The 18555-nt window shown below is 44.0% G+C and overlaps 2 protein-coding genes across 2 annotated transcripts; both read left to right on the top strand.

The window, feature by feature from the left end:
- The first annotated feature begins 14 nt into the window (after positions 1-14).
- polr2g (RNA polymerase II subunit G) lies at positions 15-6648 on the top strand. Its single transcript, XM_080008702.1, has 8 exons — positions 15-483; positions 588-697; positions 2889-3048; positions 5465-5515; positions 5612-5677; positions 5892-5963; positions 6124-6157; positions 6415-6648. Exons 1-8 carry the CDS (start codon positions 472-474, stop codon positions 6426-6428), a joined length of 519 nt encoding a protein of 172 aa, XP_079864828.1. The 5' UTR covers positions 15-471; the 3' UTR covers positions 6429-6648.
- Positions 6649-7218: 570 nt separating this feature from the next.
- On the top strand, positions 7219-14793 carry eef1g (eukaryotic translation elongation factor 1 gamma). Its single transcript, XM_080007898.1, has 10 exons — positions 7219-7274; positions 8204-8362; positions 8479-8542; positions 9371-9513; positions 10040-10183; positions 10358-10487; positions 10927-11128; positions 12402-12574; positions 13636-13760; positions 14205-14793. The coding sequence occupies exons 1-10, from the start codon at positions 7263-7265 to the stop codon at positions 14361-14363; spliced, it is 1311 nt and encodes a 436-aa protein (XP_079864024.1). The 5' UTR covers positions 7219-7262; the 3' UTR covers positions 14364-14793.
- Positions 14794-18555: the final 3762 nt, after the last annotated feature.

Here is an 18555-nt window from a genome sequence, read left to right as displayed (position 1 = left end):
GTGTGTTGCCATTTTGTTCTTCCTATTTCCAATTATATTACACATCATATCGTCACATAATTCATTATCGTATTCGTTTTCTAGTTGTATTACCACAGTAAGATCACGTCGAGTATGATAGTATCTTATAAGATAAACATATTTTAGTGTGGGTTATTAACAGTATATTCATTATTTATCCCGAATAAACGACGTCTCTGTCCTTCACAGACAGAGGAAACACGGACATCTCCGCGCAGCCGTTCGTGGGCCGCGCCGCCCGCGTTGCACGCCGCCTCCCCGCCGTCGGGGGGCGGCCTCACGGCGTCGGCGCCTTCCGCGGCTCGCGTAACCCGGAGGTAGCTCCCGTTCGGATCGACGCGCCGACGGTCCACGCAGCTGTTGCGCCGGCTGGGCCGCTCCAGCCATCAGAGGAGATACCGCGATCAAAATAGAGTAGAATAAGATATAAACTAAAAAAAAAACAAAAACATGTTTTACCATGTAAGTGGACGCGTAGATGTGCGTATTGGTATTGTGTTGTACATGGGAACGTGCTCTGCCGTGCATTGTTTGTCGCCGTTTACCTCCTGTCTCTGTGTTGGTAGATTTCTCTGGAGCATGAAATCCTGCTGCACCCTCGATATTTTGGCCCGAACCTCCTCAACACCGTCAAACAGAAGCTGTTCACCGAGGTGGAGGGAACCTGCACCGGCAAGTGAGTTTGCAATGTTTTTTTTTTTTTTACGATTTGCTGGATTGTATTCATGTGCAATGCATCAGTCAATCTGTATATTTCAATTACTCTGTATTATTACACGTTTTCGTAGCGCGTTAAATAAAAAATGCGGACGTGGACAAATTTGTTGGTGCTCTTACAGCTCATTGAAACAGTGCTTGATTTCTCCTGAAAAGTGATGCAATTAAAAGCAATTTTCTCACGTATACCTGCATGTCTTTGGTATGTCAGAGTAAAGCAAAGAAACTGTGAAAAGAGATGAATTATTGCTAAAGAGATCAATTATATTCTAAAATGGCCTGGACAGATTGGTTGGTAGCCCTTAGAAAAAGTTTGAAATGACTGGATTATAGTGACATTTCAAACTGTTTTCTTTAATTGGTATCAAACATGTCTTCAATCTTATAATCAGTCATTCAGCCGACTTAAATGGAGAAAAGTAGTCCCTCTGCTGTTTGGTACCATCGTGTGCACCACACTGATCATGGACCAGAGAAATCGAAAGCGGAGAGAGTTGTCTGAGGAGATCAGAAAGAAAATTATGGACAAGCATGTTAAAGGTAAATGCTATAAGCCCATCTCCAAGCAGGTTGATGTTACTGTGACTAGAGTTGCAAATATTATTCAGAAGTTTAAAGTCCATGGGACTGTAGCCAACCTCCCTGGACACGGCCGCAAGAGGAAAATCGACCCCAGATTGAACCGAATGATAGTGGGAATGGTAGAAAAAGAGCCAAGGACAACTTCCGAAGAGGTACAAGCTGAACCCCAAGGTCAAGGTACATCATTGTCTGATTGCTCCATCCTTCGCTTTTTGAGTGACATTGGGCTCCATGGTAGAAGACCCAGGAGGACTCCACTTTTGAAAGAAAAACATCAAAAAGGCAGACTGGAATTTGTTAAAATGTATATTGACAAGCCACAATGCTTCTGGGAGAATGTCTTTTGGACAGATGAGTCAAAACTGGAGCTTTTTGGCAAGTCACACGAGCTTTATGTTCACAGGTGGAAAAAAATGAAGCTTTCAAAGAAAAGAACACCATACCTACTGTGAAACATGGAGGAGGCGCGGTTATGTTTTGGGGCTGCTTTGCTGCGTCTGGCTTGGGGTGCCTTGAATCTGTGCAGGGCACAATGAAATGTCAAGACTATCAAGCCATTCTGGAGCAAAAGGTACTGCCCAGTGTCAGAAAACTCTGTCTCAGTCGCAGGTCATGGGTCCTCCAACAGGATAATGACCCAAAACACACAGCTAAGAGCACCCAAGAATGGATAAGAACAAAACATTGGACTATTCGGAAGGGGACTTCTATGAGACCTCATCTGATTCCTATCGAACAGCTATGGAAAGAGCTGAAACATGCAGTCTGGAGAAGGCACCCTTCAAACCTGAGACAGCTGGAGCAGTTTGCTCAGCAGGAGTGGGCCAAACTTCCCGTTGACAGGTGCACAAGTCTCATTGAGAGCTACAGAAATCGCTTGATTGCAGTGATTGCCTCTAAAGATTGTGCAACAAAATATTAGGTTATGGGTCCCATCATCTTTGTCCATGCGATTTTCATTTGTTTTATGTCAAATATTCTGTTGAATCAAAAATCAAAATCAAAGTCTGATTTATATTAAATATGGAATAAACAATGATGGATGCCAATTGCCCTTTTGTGAGTTTAAAGTTATTTCACAGAAAATTGTGGGTTCTTTTTTCGTGGAAGGGTACTAACAAATGTATCCACGTCTGTATACGTATGTATTCATGTGCACTATGCGACACTTGTATTGTATGCCTATGTTCAGCATATATATGCTTTTGTATTTATTTATTTTTATTTTCTTTCACCTCCTACTCAGTTTAACAGTCTACGTGGTTTGCCCTTTAACATTTCACTGCACTGTCCTTGCTGTGACAAACACAAATCCTGATATTGAAGGTTGGAGATGACATAAACAAAGGGACGTGGTTATACAAGACAGTAAAGTTGTGACAAGATTCAAGAGGTTTATTCGTCACATACATATACATACTTTCATACATATATGCAGTGAAATGTAATGCAACGCACCCGGTGATTACACACTATGTCCTAGACAGAACACAGTAGACAAAAAAGTTCCGGACAATAACCGCCAAAGTTGGGATTGGTGTCAAAACCTCTTCGATTCTGTTTTCTAGGTATGGCTTTGTCATTGCGGTCACCACCATCGACAACATCGGGGCAGGTGTGATCCAGCCGGGCCGCGGCTTCGTCCTGTACCCCGTCAAGTACAAGGCCATCGTGTTCCGGCCGTTCAAGGGGGAGGTGGTGGACGCTGTGGTTACACAGGTCAACAAGGTGAGGGGGGCGGTGCAGTCAGAGGGGAGGGGAGTTCAGTTGCAGTGCCTTTTAAAGGGCTCTATGTCTGAAAGACAACTCAGGCAACTCAACATTGCAGGTTTTCCCCGAGTGTAAGTTGACCCACCTGGCGGGGGTTTTAAGACCCTGTCTTAAAACAATTCAGGTGCCCATTAGGGCTGCAGATATTACTCTATAATCCTATTTGAATTTGCATGCTTTATTATTTTTGATATTCGATTATATTCACTTTTTTAATGCTTAAATTTAGTACTGGGCGGGGGGGTTACGCAGCTCCGATCAGAGTGCCCTTTCCTCAGAACAAAGCAAATTAAAAGTCAAAAACGCAAATTGTAGATCGCTCTTGAGAAAATTCCTGCCCGCGTTATCACAGCCCTGTGGCAAATGCCCCATGGCGTGGCATGGTCCGCGAGCTGGTGGTTGTGAACCTCTGTGCGAGAGGACATTCCGTCGGTGATGGTCGGGTTTATTTTCGACTTTCATCGCCATATCTCGGGAATTGCCGGACGTTCTGGTCGAAGCACTCTCCCTTGTACACAATGAAATGCCGGCGGAGAGGGAAACGTGCCGGTGCGTCGCGTGCTTGTGCGTCTCCACCGAGGCAGACTTCGCACACCGTTACCGGGAGTATTTCTCTAATGTATGTTCACTGTGTAACGGACTGAACAATCTTGTTTTGAACCTTATTGTTCATCACGTGTGAATTGATTCGCTCACATTAGCCAAAGCATTCATAATCATTGGCCCTTTCTCAATCTGCGTTCTTGTCTGTACTTGTGTTATGTGGACTTGTGAACGTCATCAGTCGCGGCCCAAGTACTGTTCCAATTCAAAGTATGCGTCAAGCCAAGTCCAGTCCAAATGCCCGGATGTGGACTTGCTCCGCCCATTTTATCGAGGATGCATCGGTGGTGACTTGAGCGGACTTGGGACAGCCAAATATCCCAGAATGCATTTGGCACCAAGCGGTGGTAATGGTATTGGTCCCCAGGAGTCTGTACTCCCGAGTCGAACTTGCCAAGTCTGAACTACCAAGTCCGGACTTCGCGTACTTTGTATTGAGAAACGGCCAATATTTATTTATTAAAAAAAATACGCAATGGCAAATGGCAATTTCAGCATTTGAGTAGTGTTATTTGTTGTTTCTGCATCGAAACCAACACGCGCGCCTTCACTAAACATTACTGTTTGGAGCGTTAGCGCTATAAATCCTCTGTGTGATGCACCGCCGCTTTTCTCTCCAGTGCGACTCGCCTTCTAACTTTTGGTTGAGAGCCAAATAGCAGCGGCGCTCGTCATTGTCACATTGTGGTCGCTTAGGCAATCAGATAAGAGAGGCCGCTCGTAAACGCTTTCACTACACAACGTCTGGTTCATAGAAACAGTTTATTTTTTTATTTTGTTTTTTTAAGAATCTTAACATGTGTCATGTGAAAAGTAATGAAGGACACAAATTAGTTTAGTTCGTAAAAAAAAATCTCTTTGATAGCCCCGATCAAATTATTATTATTTTAAACATACATTTGAATAATAAAAAAAATGGCCCTGGATCCATCCATCTGTCATTCCGATCAAGCATTCAAGCCCTCAAAAATAATTTGATATTGTTGATCAAAAACGCAAGTATGTTTTGGGTCCTCTGTGTGTCCTCAGACATTGGGGAGGGAGCGATGGTCATAATAGAGCAAATAAACACATTGTGCTTTTATTATAGATGTATTTTATTTTACTCAATTTACAATTCTACCAGTGTTAGTTGTGTTGGCATCCTTGCCATCCGCTCCTGAAATGGTATAAACAGCTTCAAACAGTTAAATTAGTTTACCTGTATCTTTAACATATAAAAATTTTTGTTTCAATATATTTGTACCCTTATGGACCTATATGGACTTTAGGGTGGCTGTGATTAGCGAGGCTAACTGGAGGCTTTAGAAGTCACGGTGAGAGGCTCAACCTTAGTCCAGATGCTGTGGTTTTATTGCATTCTTGGGATTCTGACTTGGATAAAGTGTCAATCAATAAAGGACTATCTTATCTCAAATGCAACAAGGTATTCAGTCATAAGCCCACAGATAATACCTTCACCTCATTGACTTCCACGCCAAGCACCTACACCAAATGTCTGAACTTTCCTGTGTTTGGATTGTCTCATGTTCGGAATGATTGTCATTCCTGTCGATCAGTTTCAAGGAGTTGGGCGTTTGGGGTACACCTTACTGTATTATGTTTTATAAAGCAAGTTCATAAAGCCCATCAGAAGACTCTACGTGGCTGCTGTTCAGATCAAACATGGATACAAACTGAAAACCATTCGTGTTGGGTTGGTTGGTGTTTAAATTGGGTTTGTCTGTATGGTAGTTTTATCTCAATGCCTTCCCCCATTTTTCGGCTGCAGGTTGGACTGTTCACGGAAATCGGGCCAATGTCTTGTTTCATCTCTCGTCATGTGAGTCATCAAAACATTAATGCATCTGTAATTCTCACGTCCATAATATTGTTTTTTTTTTCTCTCAAGACTAACTATACATTTCCTGTTTTGTAGTCCATTCCCTCAGAGATGGAGTTTGACCCCAACTCAAATCCTCCTTGTTACAAGACGGTCGATGAGGTAAGAAATTTTTTGCCTCCTATTTTACCAAACATTTATTATTTTGTGTCAGATTTTATTTTACAACATACATATTTCAAGGTCATGAGATGTTTTGTATAGTATAGTATTGAAACCACTGTTCCACCCCAAATAGTAAAATCTATTTTTGCTATAAAACGTTGTTGATTGCTGCCGATTCTCACGTTTAATAACATCTGTTTTTCCCACTTAGGACATTGTAATCCAGCAAGAAGATGAGATCCGTCTTAAAATTGTCGGGACGAGAGTGGATAAGAATGACATTGTAAGTGTACTTGTCAGTTTTTACCAGCCAGCCATACCTCTAGCTCAAAAAATTTCATTACTGCAGTACGGATAATGTCATTGTATTCATCTGTTGTGTATATAACCTGAGCAAAAAAAGCACAATTTAACTTTTTTCCCTTTTTTTTTTTTAAATATAGTTTGCTATTGGATCTCTGATGGATGATTATCTTGGTAAGTATAAAACATGGGTCGCATTTTTGTTTATATATATATATAAATTTTTATTATTTCCATTTTCAGTGCAACTTACCACAAACATGGGTTGAATGTTTTTATTTAATTCCTTTCCATGTTATGTTATAAAAGAGAATATGCAGTTTATTATAGTATAATTGCTCATGTATTTCTAGTTTAATTGATTTCTGTTGCAGTTGTATTTTCTTCAACCAGCCTGCAGCCTAAACATGCTTCTTTGTCTGTCTCTCTAGGTCTTGTCAGCTAATTCTTCTTTGAGGAGAGAACATTTCCTGTGGGGCAGTTGGTGTGGGAAGAACTGTTCATGTCTATGTGAAAATAAATATTTTTCTATGTTTATTTGATTGTCAGGGTTTCAAATACTGGAGCCCTCTAGCTACTGATGTCATAATACTTTATGTTCATACAGTTTTTTTGTAACGTGTGCAAAACAAAAAAAAAGTAAAAATAAATGTGGACGTTTAAAACTGTCCGATGTCATAAATACCGATGTCACAATGCGTTCAGAACACTCCCTCAGGCGCACGCACCGGAAAAAAAAAAGGTGGTGATAGGATCGACTTTAGAAAAATACAAATAGTAAAACATGCTTTTGTTTCCTTAATTTAAAGTTTAGAAATGAGGGCAGTGTTTCCCCAACCCTTTTTTCCCCGCCATGGCACGCCTTTTAGAATGAGATATTCCCAGAGCACTCCACTATCTCGGAAACAAATTTAAAAGGTCATAAAACATCACACATAGAACTGATTATTATGCTGATGATGATGATGATGATGACCTACTCAGTCATTGTGACACTTGAGCTGGTCATGAATGAACAGCTAGATATTTTGATCTATTTTAATTTCCATGTTTTAAGTGGGATTAAAAATAAATTGAAAAAAAAAAAAGCTAAATTAATGTGTATATTTTAAATCGGGCAACATTTAAAATAACTTTAAGGTTCAAAAAGATATATTCAGGGAATTAAAACCTTTGAAGAGCGCACGCGGACCTCCTGCTCCGAGGCTTTAAATACGTCATCAGCGCGTAAATACGTCATCAGGCTGCGCCGTCGCTCTTCCTTTCTCTCGTCCTGAAGATGGCGGCAGGGGTGAGTAAGATGGAGTGAGCGCCGGACCTCCCTTTACGCCGCCGTTTGCACGCCAATCCGCTGGCAATCAGACCAATCGGTCGTCGAATTCCACAGATTTGCCGACGGACACTTTCGCGCCTGTGTCACAGAGTCACTGACGGGGATATTTGCGGGATATTTCAACCCTGCGTCCGTATTAGCCGGTCCATCCCCGGCGTAGCTTGCGGACTGGAGTGACGCGCTGGCAGCAGGGGCTTGTGCCACGTTTAAACTAAGTTACCATGTCGAAGCAGTCTTTACACTGTTGGGTGTTGGGCCTTTTCTTTACGCTCATTGTTTCCATCTAACTTGTAATGTTTTGTGGTTATTGTCTCAGGTGTGCAAATGAGCGGACGGCATATTGTTCTGGTGCTAACAGCCAGCTGGCTCATCAAGCAGGCTAATAAACACATGAATGGCCAACACTGAGCTCGGCGTTTTTAGATTGAGGGCGGATACTAGATATAGTTACTTATCTCATCCCCGAAGCGAAATGTCGGTGTCAAAGCAGCTCACAAATCAATATGCAGCATTATCAGTCATAAGAATAAACATCGGTATAGTTGTCAATAACGCGAATGATTAACAATAAACTTGTCTTATCAACAATCCGCACTGTCAACAATAGTCAGTTGTGCAAGTCTGCATACACATTTAACATTTAAATGTGTGCATCTATTGTGTTCTACCAGGCTGGATAACAAAAAGGGCATAAAAAAAAAAATGCACTATTGCAGAAAGATGAGCGTTACAGCATCCCCCTGTTTTACCATTTACGACAACTTAACATTTTGTTGGTACAAGTCACAACGGCTTTAGTGACCAGCTGTTTGATGTTTAAAGAGATGGCAAATTCCGTGAGATGAGATGTTTTACAGTTTTACGATAACAAGTTTTGTCTCCCACAGACTCTGTACACGTACCCAGAGAACTGGAGGGCCTTCAAGGCTCAGATTGCGGCCCAGTACAGCGGTGCTCGCCTCAAGGTGTCCAGCGCCGCCCCTGCCTTCACCTTCGGACAGACGAACCGTACTCCTGCCTTCCTCAACAACTTTCCTCTGGGCAAGGTCAGTGTGACTGACATCCCATCTGATGGAGGGGGCCGGGAGGGCTACTCCAGTTGTCAAAAATCGCAATGTTGCCTGATTGTTGATGACATTTGCTCTGTTTGTTCATTTTACAGGTACCCGCCTACCAGGGAGATGACGGCTTCTGTCTGTTTGAGAGTAACGCCATTGCTCACTACTGTAAGTGTAGATGATTAATTGGCAAATTGTTCTTTGTTCTAGACTGTTATTTTTTAATAGTGCTGGGCGATATGGACTAGAATTGATACCACAACTTTTGATAAATGATGTTAAAGGTGCAGTGTGTAGAATTTACCGACCAGTTTTGGCATAAAAGGAATATAATATTCATGTTTTTTATTAGTGTATAATCCCATGAAAATAGGAATCCTTGTTTTTGTTATCTTAGAGTGAGCTGTTTTATCTACATAGGGAGCAGGTACGCTTCCGTGGAGACCGCCATGTTGAATACAGTAGCCCAGAGCGGACAAACCAAACACTGGCTCTAGAGAGTGACTTCTGTGAGTTTCTAGTCTCTTCCACAGAGGCTTGCCATGTTGCACTGCCATGGGGAGGGGTATTCAGTTGGTTGCAATCTGCAATCTCACCGCTAGATGCCACTAAATTCAACACCTTGCACCTTTAAATGAAGCAATATTAAAAAAAAACTATACTTTTTGTCCATGTTGACTTCATGAAAATCATATCATTGTATGGTAGCTGGATTGTGTATTGTTTAGTTCTTTTGCCGGAGGTACATATTCCAGGCTCAAATTAAAACTTGTGCCATATTTTTGCTCCACCCATGCACTGATCCAGCTTATTTCACTTCTTTGCCAATTGGTGAATACACTTGATTGACAAAATCTCACAGTGGAATTTCACTATCTGAACCCAGATTTTGATTGATGATTCAAAACTGTGTTTATTGCCAGAAAAGTTCTTGAGTGATTTTTCTCTTGAACTAAGCTCTTTGTCCATCCTACCACCGTTTTTTCCCCTCCACAGTGAGCAATGATGCCCTGCGTGGCGCCTCTCCACAGGATGCAGCCCAAGTGCTGCAGTGGGTGAGCTTCGCTGATGCAGAGATCATCCCCCCCGCCAGCGCCTGGGTCTTTCCCACCCTGGGAATCATGCAGTTCAACAAACAGGTGTGGTGCCCTTCGGGGTTTCTGCTCGAGTTTTAAATGAAGGGGCTAGTAGGGCAGAGCTGCATTACAACTTGACATTTTAATTTATTTTTTAACATTAACATTGAAAGTGTAAAATACCCCCTGTCATTGGGCAAGGCGGTGTCCATTTATGGCACCTGGTCTTATATCTGGCAGGGGAAGAGTGATTTGTCCATATTCATCCCAGCCAGCTCGTATCTGATGAGAATAGGCTGTTTCATGCTATGGGCACAAATTCCTCAGGATCTCATGTAGTTACGGAACGCCTAAGTTCGAGTTCAAAAGATTATTTTGTCACATACATATATTTATGACCGTATGTATATGCTGTTAAATGTCATGACACGATGATCGCACACAATAAGCTCTAAAAATACTAAAATGTGCGTAATCGAGAGAAGACGGCCGTAAGGGGTGGCGCCACAAGAAGGCTGAATTTGGCATGACACTATTTTATATCCTATAAAAACTCCATGCTCATTGCTTTCTGCCCATGTGACTCCAGGCTACAGAACAGGCCAAGGAGGAGGTGAAGAAGATCCTGGCTGTGCTCAACCAACATCTGAACACTCGCACCTTCCTGGTGGGAGAGAGGGTCAGCCTGGCTGATGTCAGCGTGGTCTGCTCCATGCTCTGGCTCTACAAACAGGTCAGAAACCTGCTGAAAAAGATGTACCATGTACAGAAATTTGTCATTTACATTTTCACCATCTACAGCTAGTCTAGCACTTACTATTTAGTGGGGGAATAAAATGGTTGTTTGTCAATGTGGCGAAGGGATTTAAACTTACCATTTATTTATAATTTTGGTTGAACCTGCTAGGTGCTTGAGCCTTCATTCCGTCAGCCATACGCCAATGTGACCCGTTGGTTCGTCACCTGCGTCAACCAGCCACAGTTCAAAGCCGTCCTCGGGGTGGTCAAGCTGTGTGACAAGATGGCTCAGTTTGATGGTGAGTGTCTGGCAGCTACATTGCTGGACGGAGGCCCACACCCAATGAGGGACCTGTCAGCTGCCAGAACATTTATTTAAAAAATAACTGGATCCCTAACTCCTAATTCGAAGCTTCCCATGTTGCTTTCATTTACAAGTTTTAATATTTAACCCCCCCCCCCCCCCCATACAGAATGCTAATCATTCAGCAGCTCTTGGTTCTCGGAAAACTTTGCATGCAATCTCTTGGCTTATGGGCTTAGCCTTGGACTCTATTATCTAAAACACATTGTCATGTTGGCATGTTAACTAATTGTGTTCACGGTTGTGTTTTTAAACTTGTTTTATATAAATCTCTCCCACAGCTTGTTGGTTTTGCGACATCATGTTTCCCTAGGGCTCTTGCTAAATGTTCTGCCTTATTTTAACAGAAAACTCATGTTTTATTGTGTCTGTAGCCAAGAAGTTTGCTGAGATGCAGCCCAAAAAAGAGACTCCTCAGAAGAAGGAGAAGGGAGTGAAGGAGGCAGCCAAACCCAAGGAGAAGAAGAAGGAAGAGAAGAAACCCGCCGCCCCTCCCGCTGAGGAGCTGGACGAGTGTGAAGCCGCTCTTGCTGCTGAGCCCAAAACCAAGGACCCTTTTGCCCACCTGCCCAAAAGGTACGACGCAGCGCATTCCTATCCCTGTGTTCCTCTGGCTTTTGTTATACAAATTGGCAAGAAAGTTTAAAAAAAAGTGTTTTTCCAAGAATGAACATCTGCTTTGAATTTAGTCTCTGCTTGTGTAGTCATTATGTTTTTATGTTATTATATTTTGTTTCTACAATGATGGCACCACCTATATTGGCATTGTCCAGTAGGTGCGGATTTTGGTACTTACTTTACGAATAACCTTAGTGTTCAAAGATTAACCAATACTATTTTGTTTTTGCAAATCTCACGCACCTTCCAGAGGTTGAACGGTTGTAATGGGGTTTCAAATTTTACGCCTTTTTATTATATTGAAAGTCATCACAATAATCTGAATATAATTGACTGTTCTCTATTACCCTTGAGCTCTACCCCCACCCCCTGTCATTGGGCAAGGCGGTGTCCGTTTGTGGCACCTAGTCTTATATCTGGCAGGGGAAGAGTGATTTGTCCATATTCATCCCAGCCAGCTCGTATCTGGTGAGAATAGGCTGTTTCATGCTATGGGCACAGATTCTTCAGGCTCGGTGACTTGGTACTTATTTAATATCAGCGAGGCCTAAGCAACATGGCCGAAACATTGTCTTTCATACCACTGAGTCAATAACATCTTACAGTATCACTGGTCAGGACAAATTACAGGAGTAGTACACGTATACATAATTAAATATACTTGATGACAGTACTTTAAAAACCTCCCACATTTCTGTGAGCTCAAACCAGTGTAATGCCTCACCCCAGCCACCTGTAAAATCCTGGTGGCAGCCAACTGTTAATACTTTATTGGAGGAGCACTGTCGAAGATTCTCAGGTGTTGGCGTCTGTAAACCAGTCGGAACGGATTTACAGTTCACCACTGAGATTTACTTTGAGACAGTCTCTGGCTTGGGAGAAATATAGGACACTGCAGGGGCAAATATTGAGTTTATTCATCCTTCATTGATTTCCCTCGATTTGAATTGTCATATGTTTCACCAGTTATAATTTTACCTCTGCATATGGAGCGCTTGCAATTCAGTGCTTGTTAAAGAAAAACATTGAGAAAGGTATCAATTTATGGTTGAATACTGACCCGAAGGAAATAAGTAGAACACACAGTCCTCCCTTAACTCCAATGTCTGAGAGTTTTTGGTGAGCAGACTTGGACGGAACCCAGCTAACCAGACAATGAACTTCCTGAAAGGTTCAGTAAAATGAGTGATTCCCTTCTGTTTTGTTTTTTTTTGTTTTTTTTTTGCTGCAGCTCGTTTGTGTTGGATGACTTCAAGAGGAAGTACTCCAACGAGGACACTCTGACCGTAGCCGTCCCCCACTTCTGGGAGAACTTTGACCGCCAGGGATACTCCATCTGGTACAGCGAGTACAACTACCCCAAGGAGCTGACCATGACCTTCATGAGCTGCAACCTTATCACCGGTAAGGACCTGGCAGTGGCCTCTCAAAGCATTGTGGGAGTTTTGATTTATCACATTAGTACCAGGCGGAAGCGGTACAGATCACTGACTGCCTTTAGCATTGTCACGCAATCTAGACGGAGATGTCATTCAGAAACTCTGAAGATTAACCTTCAACATTATTTTGTTTATTTAAAAAAATAATAAAGAGCCATTCAATGCATTTGTGTTGTGCCGGTTTACCTCTATATCAGAGGCATTGATTTGTCCCAAAATTCTGTCCCCAATCCTTTGGTCTGGTTCAGGTAGTCCCATCAACACCTCTACTCTATATATGCTGTTTACATTGCTGTGGCAGGGTCCGCCTTTCCCAGCAGGAATACAAAGATCGGGCATAAACCATGTCACTCAAACTGAATGACTGCAGACGGCTGTAACGGCTGCCTAGGCAGCTTGAGTGCATTTCCCATTTTCACATCTCACTAAAAAGCTTTATGAAGTATTCACTACAACTTGACATTTTTTCTTTTAATATTTATTGACATTGAAAGAGTGTAATACCCCCTGTCATTGGGCAAGGCGGTGTCCATTTATGGCACCTAGTCTTATATCTGGCAGGGGAAGAGTGACTCGTCCATATTCATCCCAGCCAGCTCGTATCTGGTGAGAACAGGCTGTTTCATGCTATGGGCACATGTTCCTCAGGTTGTTGTTCAGTTACACAATGCTTAAGGCGGAATGAATGCAAAGATTGGCATGTGCAGGAAGTGAAAGGCAGCCGCGGTGAATTTTCTGAGGCTGTCAAATATCCACCACCAAACTGATCAGAAATAGCTTACTTTAGATGCAAGAAAGGGACCATTTTGGAGTGAAGTGGAGGCTCATTCCGTAAATTGAATTGCATGTTATGGATTTCCACTTGAAGCGGCCAGTAGATTCACAGTGAATCGGAACTTTCCTTGTGATCCGGGAAATGTTTCTTAAGTTCCATTTTATTACATTTGAAAATACTTGCCAAACTGGCTGATGGTATGTAGATTCCAGCTGTCTCACTCCCCTCCTTTTTTTTGCATTTTCTCGCAGGTATGTTCCAGCGCCTGGACAAGCTCAGAAAAAACGCCTTCGCCAGTGTCCTCCTGTTTGGCGGCAACAACGACAGCACCATCTCTGGGATCTGGGTCTTCAGAGGCCAGGATCTGGCTTTCACTGTGAGTATTTGAGCTGTTTGGGGGGGTCGAATATCGTCCACCAAACTCTAGTTACTGTTCCCCCCCCCCCCCCCCCCCCAAAAAAATTGAATATAAATGCGGGAAGGGTTTAGACATACAATATGAAGCAAATAAAAATGTATAATCGTTCGTACATACGTACAGTAATTCAATAGAATAAGTATATACTACTACTATATACTATAGTATGTGAATAACACCTATATGCAATAAAGGTGAAATATCATAGTATGATAAATCGTCCATCCCTAGTTTAAAATCAGTGATGCTTTTGGGTGAAGTAATAAAGATCAGCTTCGGTGATAAGTCTCACATATTGCTGTTGAAGTCGTTCTGTTTCGAGCAGCAGTTGAATGAGTTGCCTGTTGAGCGCATCGAGCCCGGAGCCTGACCTGAAGCGACGCTGTTCTCCTGCCTCCGCAGCTTTCCAGCGACTGGCAGATCGACTACGAGTCGTACAACTGGCGCAAGCTGGACGTGGACAGCGAGGAGTGTAAGACCATGGTGAAGGAGTACTTCGCCTGGGAGGGGGAGTTCAAGCACGTGGGCAAAGCCGTCAACCAGGGCAAGGTCTTCAAGTGAGAGCGGCACCGTGGGCTTCTGCCGGCTGCACAGGAAAGATGGACATTATACACCGTGTACTTATTCAACTGAGAGGAAAAAAGAAAATACTGACTTGGAGCTGCTGTGGTTCCAGTCATGAGTGGATTGTTTTGCAATGGAGCCCAAAAATGGTTGATTTCAGCTGAGAAATAAAGCTCTTTTTTTCCCAATTCCATTATGGGGTTTAATTTGTCTGTTTGCAGTTCTAAATGTGACTTTAAAGGGTTGCTATTTTTCTTTTTCTTTTTTTTTTTTCTTTCATGTGCCTTGCGTTTACCTGTCCTCGTCATAAAGGTGTCCCGTCTCGTACAGTCATGAATTTGAACACAAAACCCATCCTCTAACCTTTCGAGTCGACTGGCCTCATGCGTTGAACTGTATCAATAAATATCGGCGACATGCAACTCCACCTTATTTGCCAAGTGTTTGTTTTCATCCCACCTACCCTCTGGACAAATCCTTGGCAAATTCCCAGAGCGGCGTTGCGTAACGTCAGGAAGCTTCACCAACTAAAATGGCAGCTGCGCTTGAGTGAAGACCAAATAAGGCTGCGTTCTGTTGTCGACGCTCATGCCGCTACTGCACCAGCAGAGGGAACCCCAACACTGGCTGGGGAGCGCCTCGGAGCCAAGTTTTGACTTGATGGCGCAGTATTTTTAAGAGGATAAACAGGGCCCGGTGCTTTCCAGGGGCGGCTCCACTGCTGTGAGCTCGGAGTTCCCGTTCAAGTATGTTGTACTCCACTTTTTTTTTTTTTTGTAAGAAATTAAAAGCGCTTAACCAGTGAGCGTAAAACATTTTATTGTGACAATTGAAAGTTATTTGGATATTGAAATGCAATACTAACTTGATAGTGCATTTCATACACAGGCTCACACGCCGATGTGTTTAATGTAGAAAGTAAAAAGTCATATTTGGATGAAAGAAGTGTTCAACAGACACATGATTAAAGAAGCTGACATAACCCCGTTGGGTGGGATGCTGGGAGTCCTCCTTACGCTGCAAACTCCATGAGCTGACTCATACGCGCATGTGGCAGAGACAAAAAAAATGAGTCAAAGAATCCGCTTCAAGACCCAACCCAACCTGTGGTGTGACCACACCCGTGTTGAAGCTCGCTAACCTGCACGGACGCCCAGTAGTTCTGGATTTGAATGTTGAAGCATGAGGGGCGCTCATCGGAGGCCGTTTGCGCGTCCAGCGCTTCTTCGTAAGAGGAAGCGACGCTTCGCCGGGGCCTGAAAAGTCCCTTTTTTTTTTTTTTTGTCATTCATTCCTTTTATTTCGAGGATTGGAGGGGAAATAGGCCGAACCGGAAGTGCTCAAGGCCCTCATCCATTGCTGACGCCGGGCTGTGAGGTGGCTCCGGGACCAGACCGTTCATGCCCGTTTGTGCGAGAAACTCAGACTTTTATTGTGTCAGATTTTGTTTGTCATCGCAGTTTTCTCACACACCTGGCAGACAGGCGCAGCCGCTGCCGCTGCCCCGCCCAATTCCTTTGTCTGGTGACTGATACTGTGTAAATAGTGCACGTTGCGTAGTACTTGATCTAAAACAAACCATAGAATAAGCACTGAATATGAATGTTTTTGTGCACTGAATGGGACTGTTTTTTTTTCTTTTAATGTACAATGATTTAACTTTTAATGTATCACTTTAACTTAAGAGGGTTTTTTGTGCATTGATTTTAACTATAATTTCTTGGTGCATCCATTTCACTTTTGATTCTGTTTTTCCTCCCGAATCGAACATTCTGGCATTTTCCTTCCTGTTTTAGATACGCACATAACCACACGTGGAGGAGACGTGGACTAAGAATGAAGCGCGTGCCAGATGTGTCATTATTTCCAGTGGCTCCAGCCTTCACATGATCCCGTGAGCGAGCGAGCGAGCGAGCGCCGTTACCAAAATGTTGAATCACGGCGACGGCCATTTTAGTTTGTTCTGTGCTCTCATGGAAATCAGAAAATGGAAATGTTCCCACAACGGCGAATCGCCCGAGTCCTTGAACACATGACTCACCCATCCTGTGGAGCGGGGCTGGAAGAGGACTGTAACTTGAGCAACGAGTAACTTCAACCACATCACCATCATCACCATCACCATCATCATCATCATCATCATCATCATCATCATCACAGGAGTTACAACAGTGCTGAAGGCTGACCCCTCCACTGCTGACAGACTGGCGTCCGGACGCGGCCCCGCGCGCTGGAACACAGTTATGTGAAAAATAACGTGCACGCAGGACGGGAAGAACAACACATGGAGTCACGGGGTCTTTTCCACCAGTTTGGGACTCTCGTACTTTAAATTCCCCGGCCGGGTCTTGTCACGTCAGAGTTAAAAACCCCGAACTGCAGCCACCCACGAGAACAATGCGACAGGTCCGTGCCAACAGCAACACTGTGTTCCAGCCCAGAAAGCCCTTCCACCTCTGCCTTTTATTTCTTCCTTGTCCTCACACTCGCTCGTACTTTTTCCTTCCTCCCTTGCCCTCCCTCCCTCGCTCTCTCTCTCCCTCCCTCCCTCCCTCTCTCTCTCTCTCTCTCTCTCCCTCCCTCTCTCTCCCTCTCGCTCTGTGGACATTGTATTTGTTCATGGGCAGTGTTTTCCTTTTTTTTTTTCTTTCTTCCTTTTCCCTTGTACAAGCAGTTGCAGAAAGAGAGCGAGAGAGGGAAGGAGAGCGAGAGAGAGAGAGCGAGAGGGAGAGGGAGGGGGACATTGTTCCGCCACACAAGGTCCCGGTGTGGAGGCCGAGCCCCCGTAGGAAGCTCGGGGCGCAGTGCGCATGCGCCGAACATCTGGAGCGAAGGAGCCACACATCTGGAAAAGAGTGAGGCGGAGGAGGGTGGGAGGGTGCGAGGGGAGGGGGGTCTCGGTCCGGGGGGAGGTGGAGAAGCGAGGCGGGGGGGGGCTTACCAGCTGCACCAACGCCAAGTGGGTGCTGAACAGAAATAAACAGAATGCAGGTTCCTGTCGTGGAATTTCTCTTTCTTTTGTTTTGTTCTGCGATGTGCACTACAGATATAGCGCTGACCCAAAATGACGCCAACGACAGTGAAAGTAATACACTGAAGTAAAAAGTATTTAAGTCCTTGCCCTTAAATGCGGTCGAAGTATCAAAGGTAAAAAGTACTCCTGACATAACGGAGCCTACGATCAGCGAACGAGTGCTCACGCAGATCCTGATTTCAGTTCACAGAAAATAAGTTGCCGACGCGGTTTCATAGTAATTTATCAAGGATCCAGACCGAATGCATCCTTGAGCAATCCTGAATCGGCAGTTTGGATTTGAAAAGAAACGGAAGTAACGTGACTGTGCTAGTAATGTCAGAGGGTAAAAACTTGATGTATTTGCTTTGAAGTGCAGTAAAAGCCAAATCTCGCAACCTGAACTGAAGTACAATAACAAAGCACCTTCACTACGCTGCTTTCCACCATTGGAATGTGTCGGTTATGGTTGCAAAATTTTTGCCGATTAGTATTTTTTTATGTCGCCATGGCCGTCCGGCCCTTCGGGGGGCGGAATTTTCCCCGTGTTCTGCCGTATTTTACGGCTTTGCTGGAAGGCCAGGATTTAATGGCCAGCATAACTGTCTCAGAAAGAGAGCGGCTTGGAGGGATCTCTACACCCTCAGACAACCCACGCCACATTCACCACCGACACCACACACACACACAAAAAAAAAACCACACACACACACACCCACCCACACCCCGAGCACTCTGCACGGCCCTATCAGTGGAGACGATGCCGAGAGACTCCACGGGGCACTCGTCCGGGACCCTTTCTATTTCCCTTTTCGTTTCGGTCGTTAACACACATTTAGGTTAGAGAGGAGTGTACGGGGGAAGGCGATCATCACTCGGAAGTTTTCTGGTAACATGCGAAAACCAAACCAGAACTGCGGAATTCCAGCAAAGGCAGCGATAACGCAGAGAGCGAGCCGACTGAGGCCGCTCGGCAGGCCGGGAGTTATGGGAGGCATGCGCACTTAAAGAAACAAAATGGGCCGAATGGGAACGCGTACATCCGCGGGAGAAGAATCTAACCTTTAAGATCTCGACTCCTCGCGGAATCCTTTCCCGGGCGTGGGCCGTGTTTTGGCCCCCGGTATGTGCACTTACAGGGGGGAGTATGCGCTGCATTTCTCTGTGTCGCTGGAA

The sequence above is a fragment of the Zeus faber genome (assembly GCF_960531495.2).
Source record: "Zeus faber genome assembly, chromosome: 10".
Classification (NCBI taxonomy): domain Eukaryota; kingdom Metazoa; phylum Chordata; class Actinopteri; order Zeiformes; family Zeidae; genus Zeus; species Zeus faber.
Note: the sequence above shows the minus strand (reverse complement) of the source record. Positions and strands in the feature narration are given on the sequence as shown.

Coding starts and splice junctions, on each gene's coding strand:
- polr2g (XM_080008702.1), top strand. Junction 698..2,888: donor GAGGGAACCTGCACCGGCAA/GTGAGTTTGCAA, acceptor TCTGTTTTCTAG/GTATGGCTTTGTCATTGCGG. Junction 5,964..6,123: donor GAGTGGATAAGAATGACATT/GTAAGTGTACTT, acceptor TTTTAAATATAG/TTTGCTATTGGATCTCTGAT.
- eef1g (XM_080007898.1), top strand. Junction 8,543..9,370: donor TAACGCCATTGCTCACTACT/GTAAGTGTAGAT, acceptor TCCCCTCCACAG/TGAGCAATGATGCCCTGCGT. Junction 9,514..10,039: donor TCATGCAGTTCAACAAACAG/GTGTGGTGCCCT, acceptor ATGTGACTCCAG/GCTACAGAACAGGCCAAGGA.